The sequence below is a fragment of the Phaenicophaeus curvirostris genome, chromosome 1, assembly GCF_032191515.1.
Source record: "Phaenicophaeus curvirostris isolate KB17595 chromosome 1, BPBGC_Pcur_1.0, whole genome shotgun sequence".
NCBI classification, from domain to species: domain Eukaryota; kingdom Metazoa; phylum Chordata; class Aves; order Cuculiformes; family Cuculidae; genus Phaenicophaeus; species Phaenicophaeus curvirostris.
In genome coordinates this window covers 12,632,453-12,650,413 of record NC_091392.1, presented here as the reverse complement: position 1 = coordinate 12,650,413, position 17,961 = coordinate 12,632,453, and the positions used below count along the sequence as shown (strand labels likewise).

Genomic DNA, 17,961 nt, shown 5'->3' with positions numbered 1-17,961 from the left:
CTTTCAGGTAGTTATAGAGAGCAATGAGGTCTCCCCTCAGCCTCCTCTTCTCCAGGCTAAACAACCCCAGCTCTCTCAGCTGGAGAGCAAGTGAATGAATCCACTGAAAGACAGTAGGATTTAGAGTTAGGATTAAGAACAGAAGCAGTGGGCAGCTGTGAAAAGAGAGGAGAGATTAGGGATAGGTATGGTGGTGCTGAGGGCATCTGGGACTTAAAGGCTAAACATGGAATGTTCATTTTCAGCAAAGATGGTGCAAATCAGGCTGAAGTTTATCTTTGATGTGGATGAGAAATTTTTGGCAATGGTTGCTGACTGCTTATTATAATGAGAGACAAAAAATACCAGGTAAGAAATGGGGCCATGCTTGAACTTCTGCATCAATTCCTAGCAGGGAGCTATCCATATTGGTGCAGTCTTATCAGTAAGGCCGTGCAGCAGGTAGCTGTATGGACTAAGAATATCCCTCAAGTTTAGGGGAGGGTAGTGTAGAGAAACAGGTGCAGCCTGCTCTCTCTTGTACCTAAGCAAATAATGCTGCCAGCCCAGCAACTTTCTGGGAGAAAAGATGGCACCTTTGGCAAGACTTTGTGGGAGCTGTTTAATTTTCTGGCTTTTTTATTAAACTTGCTTAGAAATCTGCTCTTACAGGTGATGCAGTTTGTGTGCAGTTCCTAAAGCCATTGAGCAGAGAAATACCTGGAGAGAGAGTAAATCCCAGAGCCAACGTTTGCTACTGATGAAGGAAAGGACTGCACCAACATCTGCCCACAAGTTTTTACCAAAACTCCTCTACAACTGTACATTGTTGATCACATGCAGGCAAGGTTACTTAAACCAATACATTGGAGTCTGGAGCAGAGGATCTGCCTCAAAATAAGCATCCGATTTCCTTGTTATTGCATAGGTAGGAAAAAATATATAAAAAGTGGTCATAAGAATGGCAATACAAAATATGAATCAGGCTCATACTTAGATTTCTGACCATGAAAACAGGGGCTATTTAAAGAGCAGTAACTATTTCTGGAGTATTAAAGATGCCTCAAATTTGTTATGTGTTTACTGTAATGAAAAATGATGTTATTAGTTCAGCTGGTTGAATTTTTTTTATGCAGAACATTAATCTTCTGAAAAATGAGGCTCTGCAGAAACTGACTCAGGGTGTATGAAGGCAAATTATTATTTTTTAAAGAAAATTTTATTTTAAGGAAAGAGGAAATGGTTATTTGAAAAACACGTCTTAAAAAATATTGTTAGTTTTCCAGCCCATATATCTTACAGTGCCTACAGTGTGTAAACTGGTGATTTATTTTGCCTAACTGAAGGTAGGGAGTATTTTTCTGTTCTGTTCAACAAGAGATAGGTTAGGGCTGAGAAGAGGCTACATGGTTATCATTAGTTTTACACTCTTATGTTGTCTTCTGTGACATTAATTCTGTAAAGTCAACTGGGAATCAACCTATGCCCCCTTCACTCAGCTTGTAAACAAACCTTTCTAGGGCTAGTTAGAGCTGCCAGATTCCTTTTGTATACAGTGCACACTCAGCAGTTGTCTCTCGGTGCTGAAAGTCTGGCCACCCCAGTGCTGTGTTTCCTGGGACTGGAAGGAGAGTGACAGGTCAGCTTTTCCACCACTGGGAAAGATTTCTCTGCATCTGGTTAATCTCATACACCTTAACTTGTCTACACGGAATTTGTTTAGTCATCTACAGGCATATGCACAAGTTGTACCCCTCTTTGGAGTAAGAAATCAAAATGAAGCATTCTCTTTTTATTAATGCAGTAGTTAATTAATTCTGCTCATGTGCATGTAGATTATTGTTTCGCAGTGTGACACTCAAAATTAACACAGACTAAGTACAATTGAAAAAAAAGGTTTTTGGATATATATTTTATTTGACAGTGGTTTAGAATATCATACAGTAAACAAGATTTCTGTAAAAGTTAATTTATCCATAGTGGTGCGTTTCATAAAAATAGTTGCTCACTTACAGCCTTTCTGTGACTATTAATACATGGAATTATATTTATAGAGATAGAGCTGTACAGGGTAAATTCACAGCTAACACTACACAGAAATATTATTTGGAATGGGGTTTAGATGATGTGCTGTCTTCACAGGTTATCGATTACAGCCGCATAAAGCAATTACTGCACAAGGAGTAGCTGTGAACTGTGCAAATTAGAGTTTATGCAAGCATAATCTCAACTGTTTTTCAGATTTCATTGTTTGCTTTCTTTATACATAAAAATAAGATACTGGGACGTGCATCTACACTACGGAAGCATTGTCCAAAATCAGATTCAATAAATTAATGGCAAATTATATTGTATTCTAGTTCAGGGGATAAAGATTTTTTTCCATTAAATAAGAGTTTTATAAACAGCTACATGGACTTGTGCTTTTTTAGAAATTATAAATGGATTTTTCTTTTTTTAAAAAAAATGTTTGAAAGCTGCAAAATCCTTGACTTGAGGCTTTTCAAATAATTGGGCAGGAAGAAACATGCCTATAAATTTCTCATTCCAGTGCAATGTTTGAGACATACAGTAATGTGCTAATTTCTTGGAACAAAGCCAATCTCAATCTAATTTTTCAGCAGAGCATGTGAGGAACTAAGATTGCTAGAGAACAATAATTTTTAAATATGAATTTTTGACAGTACTTATCTTTATGGTTTGTTTTTTCTTCATCTAATTACAAATGTATTATTGCCCAGGATTTTGTTTTATTTTTGACAGACAAGCATATGCACACTTACACAGACACACGTGCATCTTTTTGAAACAAGATAGTGACTGATTGACTGAACTTGGAGTTATTTCCTGTGAAGGCAGACTGGAATGTTTACCTGGCACTTAAGGCTTGAAATTCAAAAAAGACAAGCAAGAAAGATAAAACCAAAATGACCAAAATAAATGGAGGTAGGGAAAAAATGATAAAATGAAAACAATTTTAAAGATGGAAATATTTCAAATTTACTGAATGAGGATACTAACAACTGTATTTCAGAAACCAGTCTAATTATTGTTAACGTGTGCCTGAAAGGCACCTGCTCTGCCAGACTGAGGGGATGAAAGATGAGTGTCCTAATTAAATGCAGATGGATATGAAACATAGCACTGTTGATAAGTGGAACTCTCATATTCTGCAGGAGGGAAAGGCCTTTCCTTAAGGAAACTGCAGCTTTTTCTCTGTAGCACTTTTCTTTTCATTGCAAGGGCCTTGCAAACATCTAGGTTTTGAGCCTCGCCAATTGGTTTGTGTGCTACCTCACAGGATTTAGGGAACCTGTAGTAAATCGCTTTTGAGAATAATTTGCAAATACAACTCCACCCTAACTCCTTTCCAATGTACAGAAACATGGTTTGTTCACAAAAATGGCAGTAGAAATGGTATCACAGAAACTAATCCACTGGATTCCCCACTCCTCCCGTAGCGCCCAGTGAACTGTGCTACAGGATATCATGTGGACTGTCCCAAAGTGTTAACAGTGGAGATGTGTCATGGGTGTACAGTTCCAAATGATGCTTCAAAGAAACCCTTTAACCCCTGTCTAGATATGTCGAGAACAATTTATTTACAACATTTTAGCTCCATGAAAAGATCCTCTTTCTGTTTCAGCTTGCTCCGTGCAGTTTTATTTAAGGCGATGTTCCAGTTTGTGATTGCTGTAACTTGTTCCAGTTTCTTGATATAAAGTTTGAATGAAATCCAAGTCCTTCATGCAGTGGAAAAAAAAATGCTAAAGCTACACTGCACTATCCTTCTCTGATGTACTGTCCTTCATATTGTTTTGGTTTCTTCCATAGCTGCCAAAGTCCCTAAAAAGGAACTGGGACTTTAGAGTCGATTTTAAATCTCTGTGTTGACTATATGCTTTTGAACTTATTAGATACTGTGCACATTGTCATGGAATTACACACTAATGTTTTCATTCCTCAATGCTTTGTGTATATGTGTGGTAGTTAAAATAAATTAAAACAAACCAATGTGAGACAAAAACTAAGAAGAATGTTCTGCGTCAGATTGAGACAGTTAGAGGGCAACAGTCCCTTGCTTATCTGCTCATGGCAGAAGTACCAGACTTTAGGACACTAGGTAGCTTATCTGAGCCAGGGATTTTCCATGGCCCTGGGGAGACCGTTGCCTTTCGAACTGTGGTGTTGGTGGTTCGAGTGCTAATGGAGTGGAGATGTCCCTTCCTGGGGAACTCACTGGGTTTCCCGTCAGGGTCCCTCTGGCTGTTGTCCACATCGCTTCCAGGAGAGCTACAGCGGTTGCTACTGTACGTCTTGGTTGCACCCGCATCAAGCTTGACATGGTCGGGTGCTGCAGCTGACTTCTTCTCACTGGTATTTGTGGATTTGTGATCTTCTTTTTTGCTAAGAGATCCTCCTCTCTTGCCTTCTGGCTTCCTCAGCCTCCCAAACTGTTCATCACTGGTTCCAGTACACACATGCTCTCTTGCGCCAGCCTCGATCATAATGCTGTGTCCCACCACTTTGCTTTCTGAGGTGGGCCTGCCACCATCAGTGGTCTTATTTTTGCCTTCTGAATATCCTTTCCAAGAAGCCTCTTCATGCTTTGACCTGTCTACCTTTTTAGGACTTGCTGACCTTTCTCTTTGTTCTCCTAACCTTTTCTTTTTGTGACCATTCATCGAAAGCTCCTTTGGTTTGCTCACATCGTGTTCCCTCTTGATATCCCATGTTGCCTCTGGGCTTATCTGGTGAGAAGGGTCAGAGGGTGGGGCTATGTGTGATGAAGATAATGGTGAGATTATGTCTTCGAGGGAAAGAGCTACTTCCGGCAGACCTGTGGAGGTGGCAGAGGGAGCACTCCAGGAGTTTGGCTCGTCTGTTGTAACAACAAAGAAAAGGGAGTTAAGGGCACAGAACACACATTAACAGCACAGAACACATATTGTATAGATATATATATTCTGAGCAACATTAATACCCATGCAACATACCAGACTCAAACCCGTCCGTCTTAGGTGATGCAAAATTCCCAGGGTAGTCAACGGGGTAGAAAATAAAAATAATCTCCCTCCTCCCACCCCCTGCCCAAAAAGTTCAGAAGAAGCAACAACTACAGGGCTAGTAACTAAAAATGCTGGAAACCACAGTCTTTTTTTAATATAGATTCTACTTTCCTCTGCCTACACTGAATTATTCTTAAAATAATAAAGACACGTGCTCATGAAATCAAATTGCCTCTTTTGCAGCTTTATAATGGATTTTTTTGCTGGGCAATATCAGCACTGTCTCTAAGGACAAATGAGAAGGACTTTCTGCCATCTATTAAACATGTCCCTACAAGCAAATAATAATTGACAAGAATTTGTAGCTCAGATAAGGTCATCATTGAATTCTGCCTCATATTTTTGCTAAACAGATATAATATTGCAGTGTTTATGGCCCCACAATTTTTACAGGGTACTTACAAAGTTCTGCCTTTATATCACAGTGTCATTCACTGAGCCTCTTGGATGCGCATTTTGAATTTCTCCTCGTTACTTAGCCTCAACACAATATGGTTGGATTGTGCAGATCCTGTTTAATTTAGCTAAATAGACATCTCCTTTGCTGAATCATGACGATTTTCTTAATGCATTGCTACAAAACAGAATATTCTGAGATGCCTTTCTCTTGCATACGCAATGCTCATTTCTTTTGATTAACGTTCTGGCAGACAATGACTCCATCATGACTAATGACAGCACGACTCCTATTCTTATGCATCTACATGGAGGTTAGAGAAACCGCTGAACTTGGTTAATGTCATTCCCTATTTAGCACCGTTTCCTGGCTCGGTATAATATGAGCAATAGTCTGTCAGAGATGAAGGACTATCTCAGGGATCCATGGAAACAAGGTGGAACTCATGGAAAGAGCTGCATATTCCATGGGGCCAGAAAATGTAACCTTCTAGCTGAAAAACAAGCATGGACTTCCGTGGGTCTGGACTAGTATCTCTCAGTGATATCAAATGTCCTTTGAAAGGTATATTTATTTTTTTCAGTGCTACAACTGCCTTCAAACTATCATGAAGATGCACATCATCTCAAAAAATGGAATATTTTTTACTGCCCAGACTGGGGTCTGCAGCTTGCTTGACTGAGACTGCAGTTTTAAGTTAATAGCTTGATTGAGTGATTGCTGTCTTGTAGATAAAAATAGGAGAGACAATAGTGACGTGGGTGACTTAAAGGGAGGGAGCAGCATGGTTAGCTGAGGAGCTATTTATTTTCCCAGATGGTGTTTGTCATATGCTTTTGCATAATGAGCATATGTGTGGAAAGGATTAGCATTTGAGAGGGGAGAAAGTACAAGTTCTGTGTAAGACAAATAAACTTTGAGCTGGGAAGTTAAATGGGCTGGGGGTCTCAACTGGATTTTTTTTTAAAAAAAATCACACTTTCTTACCCTCTAGTTAAGGCTGAGTAATGTACCATCTGCTCCCTGCTTGGCACTCAAGCAAGAAAAAATAAAAGGAAGGCTCATGAATGTAGAGTGATCAGCTCTTAGGAGCTTGCCTACAAAAACACCTGCTTTGATGGGCTGCTTCTTCACTTCTCCTCTCAAGTGCCATCCTTCAAGGTACAGGACCACAGGCTGTGCCTGATGGGGGAGGTGCAAACCCCACTCCAGCTCTTTTTAGATATGAAATCCAGGGGATCCCAATTTGGTTAACGCTTGAATCAGGGATGATGTGTGGTTCAAGTCACTTCGCCTGCTTCTCTAAAGCTACCTTGGGACTCTCATTAAGCATCATGAAGCTGCCGGTGTGCACCAGCGAGGTACCTGAGCTAGCACTAAACAAGGCACCCTGGGCCGTCGGAAATCAAGTTTGTGCTTTTTATGGAATCATCACAACTCTCCAGAGTAAAGGTGGTGCTGAGTGCTGGCCTGACCAATGCATTTGACTTAACTACAGTCTTCTTTCCCAGTAGTCCATGAGATGATGTTTTCCACTGAGTGGCAATGAAGTCATGTGTGGCAGATCTCGTGCAAGGCTCTGAGTGCATCTGAAGTTACAGAAATAGCTTGTTGCTTTGGGAAGTATCAGCTGCACACCAGTAAAAATGCCAAATGGCCTGGAGTAGCAAGATGGCTTTGAGTAACAAGGTTGCCTCAGTGCAAAATGCACCACTCTGCTCAAATCAGCAGTTTCTTGTCCAGGAGGACAAAACAGGTGGCTACCATTCAAAATCAAGGTGGTGAACACTTCTCACAGCTCCTCTGAGACACAAAGGACAATATTGTAAGAGTCATTTGTGGGACAGTCAGGGGAGGAGACCTGGGGTTTGATGGCCTGCTGTTTTATTCCCTAGAGGTGAAAGAACTGACTTATTAATGAAGTGACCCCTCTAGACAGCTTTCAATTCTTTTCTGTTTTCTTTTTTGGAGGAGAGGTTAAAAAACAAAGTGTTACAGTGAGAAGGTGTAGTGGGTTAGAACCCACATCAACAGAAGTGAATCAGCATGTTTTTTATATATAATGATATATAGATATCTATAAAACAGGACATGCAATATTACATATCATTACTGGATTTCTGCCTGTCCCTCAGAAAACTCTTAGAAAAAGACAACTTGGCCAACTAAATAAGAAGACTTGTAGCCACAACTTGAAATTTGACTGTGGGAGAACCCCGATGGGCCACTGCTTGCAGTTTGTTTAAAATACTGTGCCTTGCTGGGGATTCATTTATAAAGGTTGTATTCCTGGTGGCTGGGGAAAAAAGCTGCCGTGAAATAAAGCCACCACTCATTTTGTGGCAATATAGTACTTGTAGGTAAGAACTTTACAAAATGACTTCCTGTAAGGTTTAAGTGCCATCAATTTGAGAGAGCCAAAACCCAACCTAACCCCTTTTTTCTTTCAAATGAAATGAAATTATGGAGAAAGTCATCCTCTGCCATGGTAATGTTAATATCAACAAGCCCTTTTGCAATATGTTGCTGGCTAGTGAGGAGAATACTGATGTGAGGGTGTTGTAATTGACTTTCCTCTAATGTTTGAACATTATGGGAAAAATATCAAAATGACTAGGGTGGAGCAAAGTGCAGGAATGTAAGTAATTTGTTGCTCAAAGGAAAACGTTTTAAAGAGCTGTGCTCAAGCCGTAAGTGTTCATTTGTACTTGTTCAATCAGAACTAAAATGATTGTTTTTCCATAACAAATATAAGCATGAGAAAAAATGTAAAATTTTATTCTGTTGAGCAACTAAACTAATGATTTATCTTTATGCTAATTCTGAGGTTATAGCTGCATTTTAGAGAGCATTATTAATATTCCTGAACAACTATTTTGTTCTGCATTTTTTTAAGCTTTATATAAAACCTATGTGTTAAGTGTGAACATAACCTACTTTTACTGTCTGTTACTCCGAAGTATCTAAAAACATTTTGCAAGCATACTAAGCCAGAGACAGAGCAATGATTTTACTTTTTTCTCCCTTCAGCTCTGGGAGGAACTGAAGACAGTACTTGCTTAATAGAGCATGAGCTACTAATGCCCAAGCAACCTATAAGCAGAACTGAAGGATGTTGTATTCATTTAAAATCATAGGAGAGATTTAGGGACAACGCATTTTAAAATTTGTTTTTGACTTTGTCACTATGGATGTCATCCTTACTGAGGGAGAGATTGTTTTTCAAAGCTATATGTCTCACTGAAGGTTAATAGATGCCTTCCTCCCTTCTTTGAAGGGAGAAAAGTCTCCCTTGACCTACTAATTTAGACAAGATAAATGAGCTGGGAGCAGCACTATAATCTGTCACTGTGATGGTATTTGATTTGGTGTAATTTAGTAGGTGTTTTCTGAGTGCCTTTTGGTTTCTACGAGGTACTAGTATGCGGGTTGGTGGCACTTCACCATGGGATGTGTAAGAATGACTCACCTACAACCTGTTTCGACTAACTTCCAGGCAAAGAGTAAATTGCTAACTGAGTAAGAGACACCACAGACACAAGATCTTTAGTGTGTAGGAGGACGGCTAGGAGATGAACGCAGTAATTTTGGAGAAAGAGTGACAAGGAGAAAACATCAGGAGCAGAAGTTTTCTGTCTAAAGGCTTTTTTATTTGACATAGAACTACCACATACATGAATTGTTTGCTTTGCTGCATTGGCTTCCACACATTTTTAATAGAGGGGAAATGAGAGTACTGCTCTCATGTATCTACATGCCCCTCTTTTAACTGAAGCCTAGTTCTCTACCTGGATCCAGTGCTTGCTGACGGCTTATGTCTGAACCACTAGCAAATGAAAACCGGCTTTACTGCTAATGAGATAAGAGGAGCACGAGTCTTACTTTCTGAGTATTGCCTAGGTACTGACTTAGAATAAAAACCTCAGCCTACTGATAAGTTTATTTAATTTCCTGAAATACTAATGTTTTTTTTACAGGTTGCTCTACCTGTCAGATTCTGTCAGATCTAGTCTTGCTGTACCTACTTGTTCTGCCAATATTTCAGGTCAAGAGCGGTTAGTCCTCAGATTTGTTACTAGATTCTCCCTTTGCATCAAGATATTTTAAATAAAACTGCTGGGTCCAATTCTGTTCAACATCTTTATCAATGATCTGGGTGAGGGGATTGAATGTACCCTTAATGAGTTCATGGATGACACTAAGGTGGGATGAAGTGTTGATCTGCTTGAGGGTAGGGAGGCTCTACAGAGGGATCTGAACAGGCTGGATTGATGGGCTGAGACCAACACTATGAGGTTTAACAAGGCCAAGGGCAGAGACCTGCATTTGGGACACAGCAACCCCGTGGAGTGCTACAGGCTTGGGGAAGAGTGGCTGGAAAGCTGCCTGGTGGAGAAGGACTGTAGGGTGCTGGTTGAATGCCAGCTGAATATGAGTCAGCAGTGTGCCCAGGTGGCCATGAAGACCAAAGGCAACTTGTCTTGTATCAGAAACAACATGGCCAGCAGGAGCAGGGAGCCTCTGTACTCAGCATTGGTGAGGCCACACCTCAAATACTGTATTCAGTTTTGGGCCCCTCATGACAAGAAAGACATCGAGGCTCTGGAGCTTGTCTAGAGAAGGGCAGCGAAGCTGGTGAAGGGGCTGTGGAACAAGTCTTACAAGAAACAGCTAAGGGAATTGGGGTTGTTTAGCCTAGAGAAAAGGGGGCTGAAGGGAAAGTTTATCACTGTCTACAACTACCTGAGAGGAGGTTTGTAGAGAGGTGAGTGTTTGTCTCTTCTTCTGAGTGATAGGCAATAGGACGAGAGGAATGACCTCAAGCTGCACCAGGGAAGGTTCAGATCAGACGTTAGGAAAAGTTACTTCACTGAAAGGGTTATTGGGCACTGAAACAGGCTGCCCAGGGAGGTGGTTGTGTTAACATCCCTGGAGATATTTAAATGATGGATAGATTAAGTGCTTAGAGATATGATTTAGTAGTGGACTGGTATGGTTGGGCTTGATGATCCCAAAGGTCTTTTCCAACCTAGTGATTCTATGATTCTATTAAATAATTGCTTGGTAGTTTATCAAGAATGTGGGATTCTTTCACCAGATAAAATTAACCATAAAGTACTAATATTAATTTATTTAACATTTAATAGTAATGTTAAGAGTGAAAATGACGTCACATTTTATTACTGAAGTACAACAAAATCTCCATGTATTTTAATTGCCAAATTATGTGAATAATGAGCAATATATTAAAGACTTGAATACTTTCAGAAGTCTGAATGAAACATTTCCTGAAATGTCTAAGCAGCTATTTTCATACCTTCTCAGAATAATTTTACTAGGGAATCAAAGATATTTTGATTAAATAAAAAATATGGTGCTTTATTAATTTTTCCTCCTTTTTGTCTGAAATTGAGATGTTGAGGCTCTGGAGCGAGTCCAGAGAAGAGCAACAAAGCTGGTGAAAGGGCTGGAGAACAGGCCTTATGAGGAGCGGCTGAGAGAGCTGGGGTTGTTTAGCCTGGAGAAGAGGAGGCTGAGGGGAGACCTCATTGCTCTCTACAACTACCTGAAAGGAGGTTGTAGAGAGGAGGGTGCTGGCCTCTTCTCCCAAGTGACAGGGGACAGGACAAGAGGGAATGGCCTCAAGCTCCGCCAGGGGAGGTTTAGGCTAGACGTTAGGAAAAAATTCTTTACAGAAAGGGTCATTGGGCACTGGAACAGGCTGCCCAGGGAGGTGGTTGAGTCACCTTCCCTGGAGGTGTTTAAGGCACGGGTGGATGAGGTGCTGAGGGATATGGTTTAGTGTTTGATGGGAACGGTTGGACTCGATGATCCAGTGGGTCTCTTCCAACCTGGTTATTCTGTGATTCTGTGATTCTGTGTGATTCTGTGAAATTATGGATTGCCAGAAGGTGGCAAACAGATCTTACAGATGCTTCTACGGGTGGGTCTCTTCCAGTGGGTCTCTTCCAACCTGGTTATTCTGTGATTCTGTGATTCTGTGATTCTAATAATGAAAACGGGACAAATTGTCCCCTGGTGAGTATCCACTAATGCTGGCAGTGTTACACTAGGAATGCATTTGGCTCTTTCTCATTGTAGCTTGACAGGTCTGTGATGTTCCTGATTGCATTGGTCTCCTGCAGCTTGTCTTTTATGCTCTCTAAGGAGGGATATTTCAGAATATTTAAAGAATCTTTAGTCTTTCATCTTGGAGCTTCCACAACCCAGACACACAGCACCCTTGGTCTCCTGAAATAAATGATTCTCTGAGGTTTTGATGCTTAGAAAAGCTCTTTGTACTTTCTGTCCAGCTGTTAGCCTCATGAAAACATGACATGATGTGCTATTCTTTCCCCCAGCCTCTCCCAGAAAGTGAGTGGCAATGCGCCTGTCCCCACCTTACAGCCTTCACATACTTACACTTTGCTTGGCTGTCCTACCACTGCTCTTATCCACATTCAAAGACCTCAACAATTCAGAAAATTCAGTCAATGACTTGTTCCAACACCAGGAAGCACAACTTTACTCCCTGCTTTATACACTTCCCAGTGACGCTTATACTCTTGATGCCCTATTTATTTTCATGTTACTAATCACTACTTATGAAAAAGAATTTAGTCCCTCTGGGTTTATTATATCCATCTTGCATTGTATAATTTACCTAGATATAAAACTGAAGATGCCTCAAACATTTTTTCAGCAGAGAAGGTGTTCATAGAGCCCTTGCAAGGACCATTTGATGAGACTTTGAATGATCTCAGCTTTTAAATTCACTTTTATCAGCACTTCTGTACTCTGTGTGGAGGTTTGTTAGAAATAGTGCTTTCATATTCAGAGATCTAATTTGAAAATTATTGAAACACACTTCAGAAAGCAGATTGTTAGTTATGCTTGGATGACCAAATCTGCAGAAGCTCAGGAGATTATATTGCTTGGTTTTGGAGCTAAGGGAAGGGAGAGAAAGGGAAAATTTAAACTTAGTGCACAGAGGACAAAACTGCATATTGTGAGGAAAAATTTAAAAAGCCCTTTAGAAAGATGCTGAATGTTTTCGTGAAACAAGAAAGTCACACACACTGATTTGTTTCAGTTTTAATCTGCAGTAAGCGCTATGGATGAAAGCATTTTTCAATTTTTTATCTGATGTATTCTTTAAAGATGGCTAACAAAGAAACGTGGGGAATGATAGATCTGACTTGGAGAGTTCCTGTTCTTAGAACAAGAAAATCATTTAGGTTGGAAAAGAACTTTGAGATCATTGAGTCCAACTCTTAACCTAGAACTGCCAAGCCACTACTAAACCATGTTCCTAAGCACCACATTTACATGTACCCCCAGGGATGACAACTCAACCACTTCCCTGGGCAGCCTGTTCCAATGTTTGACAACTGTTTTGGTGTAGAAATATGTTATTCTGCATTGTTTCTGATCCTGCACTATACCCCATGCATCCTCAGTAAATCCCTTTCCCTCGGTTTGGTGTTTAATTATGACACAGCTTCAGCAGCATTTTACTGTCCTAATCACTTGAGATAGTATTTTGATTGCCTTACAGAGTCAGAGAAAGAAAGGTGACTCAGAATAATATATAAAATATATTCAATATAAATCACATCCACAGACAATTCTGTGTGATTTTGTAATAAAGCCTAAGCATTTGTCTCTCTCCAACATCAGTCACACCTTACAACAGGACTGAGATAATTTTAAAACTGCTTCTACAATAGCAATAATTAAAAAAATGGCAATTTTTCAATGCAGGAAAAAGCTACCTGAAGAGCAGAATGGAGAGGAAAAAATAATCAAGAGCCACACTTACGAACAGGTTATATTTCAGACCTGAAACAGGTAAATTAATTCAGTTAATCGATTTACTAATTTACTGTAATAGTCTTCTGGCTGTGAATTTTAAGGCCAGATAATTATGAGTACACAGTTTATCACTCATTTCAAGACCTGGTTTAGCCTGTTCAATAGATATGGATCTAGTAAACAGTCCTGTCCGTTAAATACTTAATCCATAGATCATGATCAGTAATCTGAGTGAGCATGGCAAATTTGATTTTTCCTTGAATCAAGTTAATATATCTGCATAAACGTTACAGGTTTACTCACAAATACTGTGAACAGTTGAAATGAAAAAGCTGCAGCCTGTACAGTGTCTTTATCCTCCTCAGCAAGCTCCTAACTGCTGCATCAGTGTTAAGTCAATGGTCAGTCTGAGTGCTAGTCTTGAGTGATGTTGCTCTAACTGCACATTATCATTCATTGGGGCTTTCAGGTGGTCTAGTACCTTCTTTGAAGTGCTTAGAATCTCACCTGTCTATCAGATCAGAGCAACTCAAGCAAAAGAACCTCATCCCTTCAGTAAAAAAGGTTTTGTTTTTCTGTGTGGTGAGGCAGTATCATAGAAGCTGCAGAAACATAGCAGTTCTTTTCCAGAGCCATGTGGGTACTGGAAAATCTACACTGCAAGTTACTGTATAATTAAAAGAGATAATGACTTTAAAATTAGTTTTTGTTAATAAAATTAAGCCACATTAAGTCATAAAAGGTGTTCATAAATATGTTCATAGAAAGTGTGCTATTAATGGAAAAACATTCTGCAGAGACTGAATAACTTAAGAGTTGGATATTACACGCTTAATTAAACTTAAATATTGAAATTATTAATTGTCACAACTAAAATGGGCGTTAATAGTAGGCACCACATCGTGTCTGGTCAACAAACAGCTGAAATTATTAAAAGTATGTAGATACTATGTAAAATTTATTTAATGCATGAGGAATTCAGAGCATTTTAACATGCCTTATGAATGTTGTTTCTGGCAGGTGCCGAGTGTCGTCAGTTCTCACTTAAGATCTCAGCAGGATCTTGAGCCAAAGATATAACTTGGTTTGAATGCATCCTTATTTACATAGCTCATGAATAAGTATTCCCATCCTGCTTAGGGTAGAAGCTTCAGAATTAGTTTAGTCCCTCTTGAGGAAACTCTTTTCAGACTTGAGGCTGCTGGGCCCTGGAGGGGCAAAGCTGGCCCTGGGACCATGCTTGAAGTTGGGGCTGTTGTGGTATCTGATATCTTTTGGATGCTGAACCAGTTTTCTCTGAAAACTGTATAATGAGATGGAAGTGCACAAAGAAACAAATGTCAGATTGTAATATTCATCTTCTAATGAGTAAACACAAACTACATGTTGTTAGAAACTCCAGATGTTTAAAATTCTGGGTTGTATATGTGTTGCTGTAGCTCAAGAAAATACAACATGCTCTATGGTCGTGTTTGTTAAGCATTGGTTGGTGAGTGACAGTTAATTCATCCTGTCAAAGAAAAACAAATAATTTCATTTTCTGAGGGTTTTTGCTTAATCTAGGAATAACAAGCTATAAGAAATTTAACAGAGGCCATAAGCTCTGCTAATCTTTCCCTGGGATTGAGCCATAAAGCATCAGACAGGAATTGCAACATGGGATGGCGGAGTGAGATGGGCAGAGGCAGGACCAGTTGCAAGCCTCTGTATGGGCAAGGCTTACTTTCTCCTCAATAATGATTGAAATCACATATTTTTATGTCACTCTTTATGTGACCATTTAGATTCATCAAATTTCAGATCCTAAAGACTAGAGTCATAAAAGGCCCTGTTAATTTAATTTAGTCTTGGGTGTCAAGGCTTTTCTGGTGCCTCTTGTATTTTTATATAAGTTTTCTTACTTTCACAGCTGTGTGATATCCATAGATCAATTAAAAAGAACAACATAAATGAGTTCAAAGCCATTGTATCCAAAGTTCAGCTGACATTCTTAAAGATGGAGTCTTTGTTGGGAGGTACAAAGATAAAATATTCTTGTTCCTGTCAAGCCAGAGGAGGACACAATAGCTTTCAGGTCCTTCTAAAGAGTAGGAAGTTTGAGGCCTCCAAATCACTAATAACTTGAAAATGTAGATGCGTGTCTCTGCTTTCCTTTGAGAAATGCATGCTGTTGCAGAAATCTGACAGTGCTGAAGAGATATGGAACTGGCTTGAGATCTCCTGAAGTCTGGCCATTGAAGCAGTTATTGTACAGCTTTTATGATGAGAACTATTGGGCCAGGCCACAGGAATAATGCTTTGTGCTTTCATAATGTCTCCCTTGGTACGGAGATCTACATAGTAAGGATACCACCACAGACACATAGGGAAGCTAATTCTGATTAAAAACAAGTTGTAGGAACGCAAGACTGCATTCCTAATGTGCTCATTAATTTGGGTCCATTGCAAATTTTCACATGAGAGGGATTGTGAAATAGGCAGCAGGAGAAGGATTTTACGGGATGCTATGCTACAACAGCAGAGGACTGACCTTAACAGTATGGCAGATTTCAAGGACACAGTAAATGTTACTGAAGTCCTGATTTTCCTTTTTTTTTCTCTGGGTTACGTGAAGAAAGGAAAAAACTAATGCTGTGGGGATAGAGATATCTGCATTCTTTCAGGCCCTGTGCTTGTCCTCTAGAATCATCAACTGGATGAAGATATGGGAAACCACCACAAAAAGTTAGAAGAATTGTGGGCAGGACTTCTCCCTTCTTTGACTGGTTAATCTGCTTGCCAGTTTATCTGGACAAAACTAGGGATACTTGTTCATCTGTTTTATTCGCTGTACTTTAGCTGCAATTACCTAAGTTTTACACCACATTAGTAAACTTACTTCAGAATATTATATTGTAGTAACTAAGCCTTAGTAATGAGAAAACTTGCTCAACAGCCTTATTATTAAATTTTTTCTCATCTGTGGAAGGACACTGCCAGTTTTGGTGTGGATTATAATGCATGTGGATTACTGAGGTTCTGCTTTAATAATAGTACCAAGTTGACTAGGAATTTTAATCTTTAAGGTGCTTTTCAAGCATTAAACACACACATGAGATAGGTAAGTAAATTTTTCTATCCTTGTTACATGGATGAAGGAAGCGTGTGTTAGAGAATTCAACTGGACTGACCAAAGCTGCTGGGGATGTAATTACCAAAGCAATGTTTAGGACTATGGAAAGGACTTGGTATTTTTGCATTTAAAAAGTAAGAAAAAGGGATTGCTTCCCTGAAAGATCCAAAACATTGCCACAATACTGAAAATGCCTTCCAAGGACCCCTCTCTTTCAAAACTGTATTTTCTGTTTCTGCATCAATATATACACATGTAAAAGGTCTACATATCTTTTAAAAGAGAAATTTGCTGTAAGACAGAAGTAACTATACACCCCCCCCATACAGTTATTTCTACTTTCCTGCCAGATGCTACATATTTATTAGATACTAAAGACATGTTTGTAAAGCATATTTTAATATTCAGTTTTGTCCTTGAATAATTGTTACCCATAGCAATAGAATAGCTAGAACCTTTGGGAGCCTGATGTTTTCAGACTAATTTTATTAACCAGTATACTGATTCATTTTGTTAGACCTTTTTTTTATTTTTTACACACCACAGGTTCCTGAAATTAAGTTGATATTGCTAGAAATAGGAAGGTGGTGTTGGAAATGCAGCAGGAATATGAATGAATGTTTGCAATTTCACCAAGGTGGTCACTGAAGAAAAGGGCATTTTTCTAAAATGACTATTGATTTTTGCACTCACATCAGATGAATGATATATGGAGTAGTTTAAGTTTTGAATAACACCCAGTGTCAGCTCTAGAGATTTATAAAATGAGCATTAAAACCAGGATGAATTGGGTTATCTGATCATTACTCTGAACAGGTAGGAGTATCTGGCTTAAATGTAGAGGCAAAAATGCTTTAGCCCTTTATTAGACAAACATAGAAGCTTCAGATATACTAAGAGAGCTAAAGAACTAGAAAAATAAAGTTTGCAGCTGTCTGGAGATTTCTGAAGAATTTAGCTGTATTCACACACTATAAACACAGTAAAAGTTCCAAATATTTCATCTATTTTTGCAAATATAAATGCAATGGTCACTAGTAAGGGCTACCAAACCCATGGTGCAAGAAATCACAGGCACATATCACTTGTTCTGGATGTGCTTTTTAAACCATCTTCTAGCACCTGCATCTCTCCTGTGCTACATCTAACTTTAAGAACATCTTCCGACCATCTTCCATAAGTGATCGTTTAGATGAAATGGAACAACTCTGGCAGGAGGCATGGACTCAGACTACATTATGATATTATGGTAGAGACGTCACCTAAGACGTGCTAGAATGGTCGATATATTTATTCTGCATCAGGAAATTTGACTGACTTCCTTGGTCAGTGCTCTAATAAATGATAGTACAGCCATAACTTGGCTGGGAAAAAACCCATTGCAAAACCAGTTATTTAGGGTAATCCTGCCCCTTTCATTAAAAACATCTGAAATTGAAACACTTCATAGCACACATATTTTCATTTGACCTGATTCTAGTTTTTTTAACCAATCAAGTACTTTGCTTTTGATAGTGACCCAAACTAAATTGCTTTTGATTTTCTGGATATATTTTACTGGGAAAAAAAATCTGTCGTAACACTTCCTG

At 39.2% G+C, this 17,961-nt stretch overlaps 2 protein-coding genes across 17 annotated transcripts in view; both read right to left on the bottom strand.

The window, feature by feature from the left end:
• Window positions 1–17,961, bottom strand: part of TMEM60 (transmembrane protein 60) — a 322,734-nt gene that overhangs the window by 102,733 nt on the left and 202,040 nt on the right. The window lies entirely within an intron of this gene.
• Window positions 1,866–17,961, bottom strand: part of MAGI2 (membrane associated guanylate kinase, WW and PDZ domain containing 2) — a 741,259-nt gene continuing 725,163 nt past the window's right edge. For 6 of the 16 annotated variants that reach the window (XM_069878960.1, XM_069877803.1, XM_069878147.1 and 3 more), the window contains one exon: window positions 1,866–4,861. In XM_069878960.1, coding sequence (XP_069735061.1) covers window positions 4,062–4,861 — 800 coding nt within the window. In that variant the 3' untranslated portion in view covers window positions 1,866–4,061. The remainder of the gene's footprint in view (window positions 4,862–17,961) is intronic. The other 10 variants (XM_069878057.1, XM_069878229.1, XM_069879041.1 and 7 more) reach the window with 3 other exon arrangements.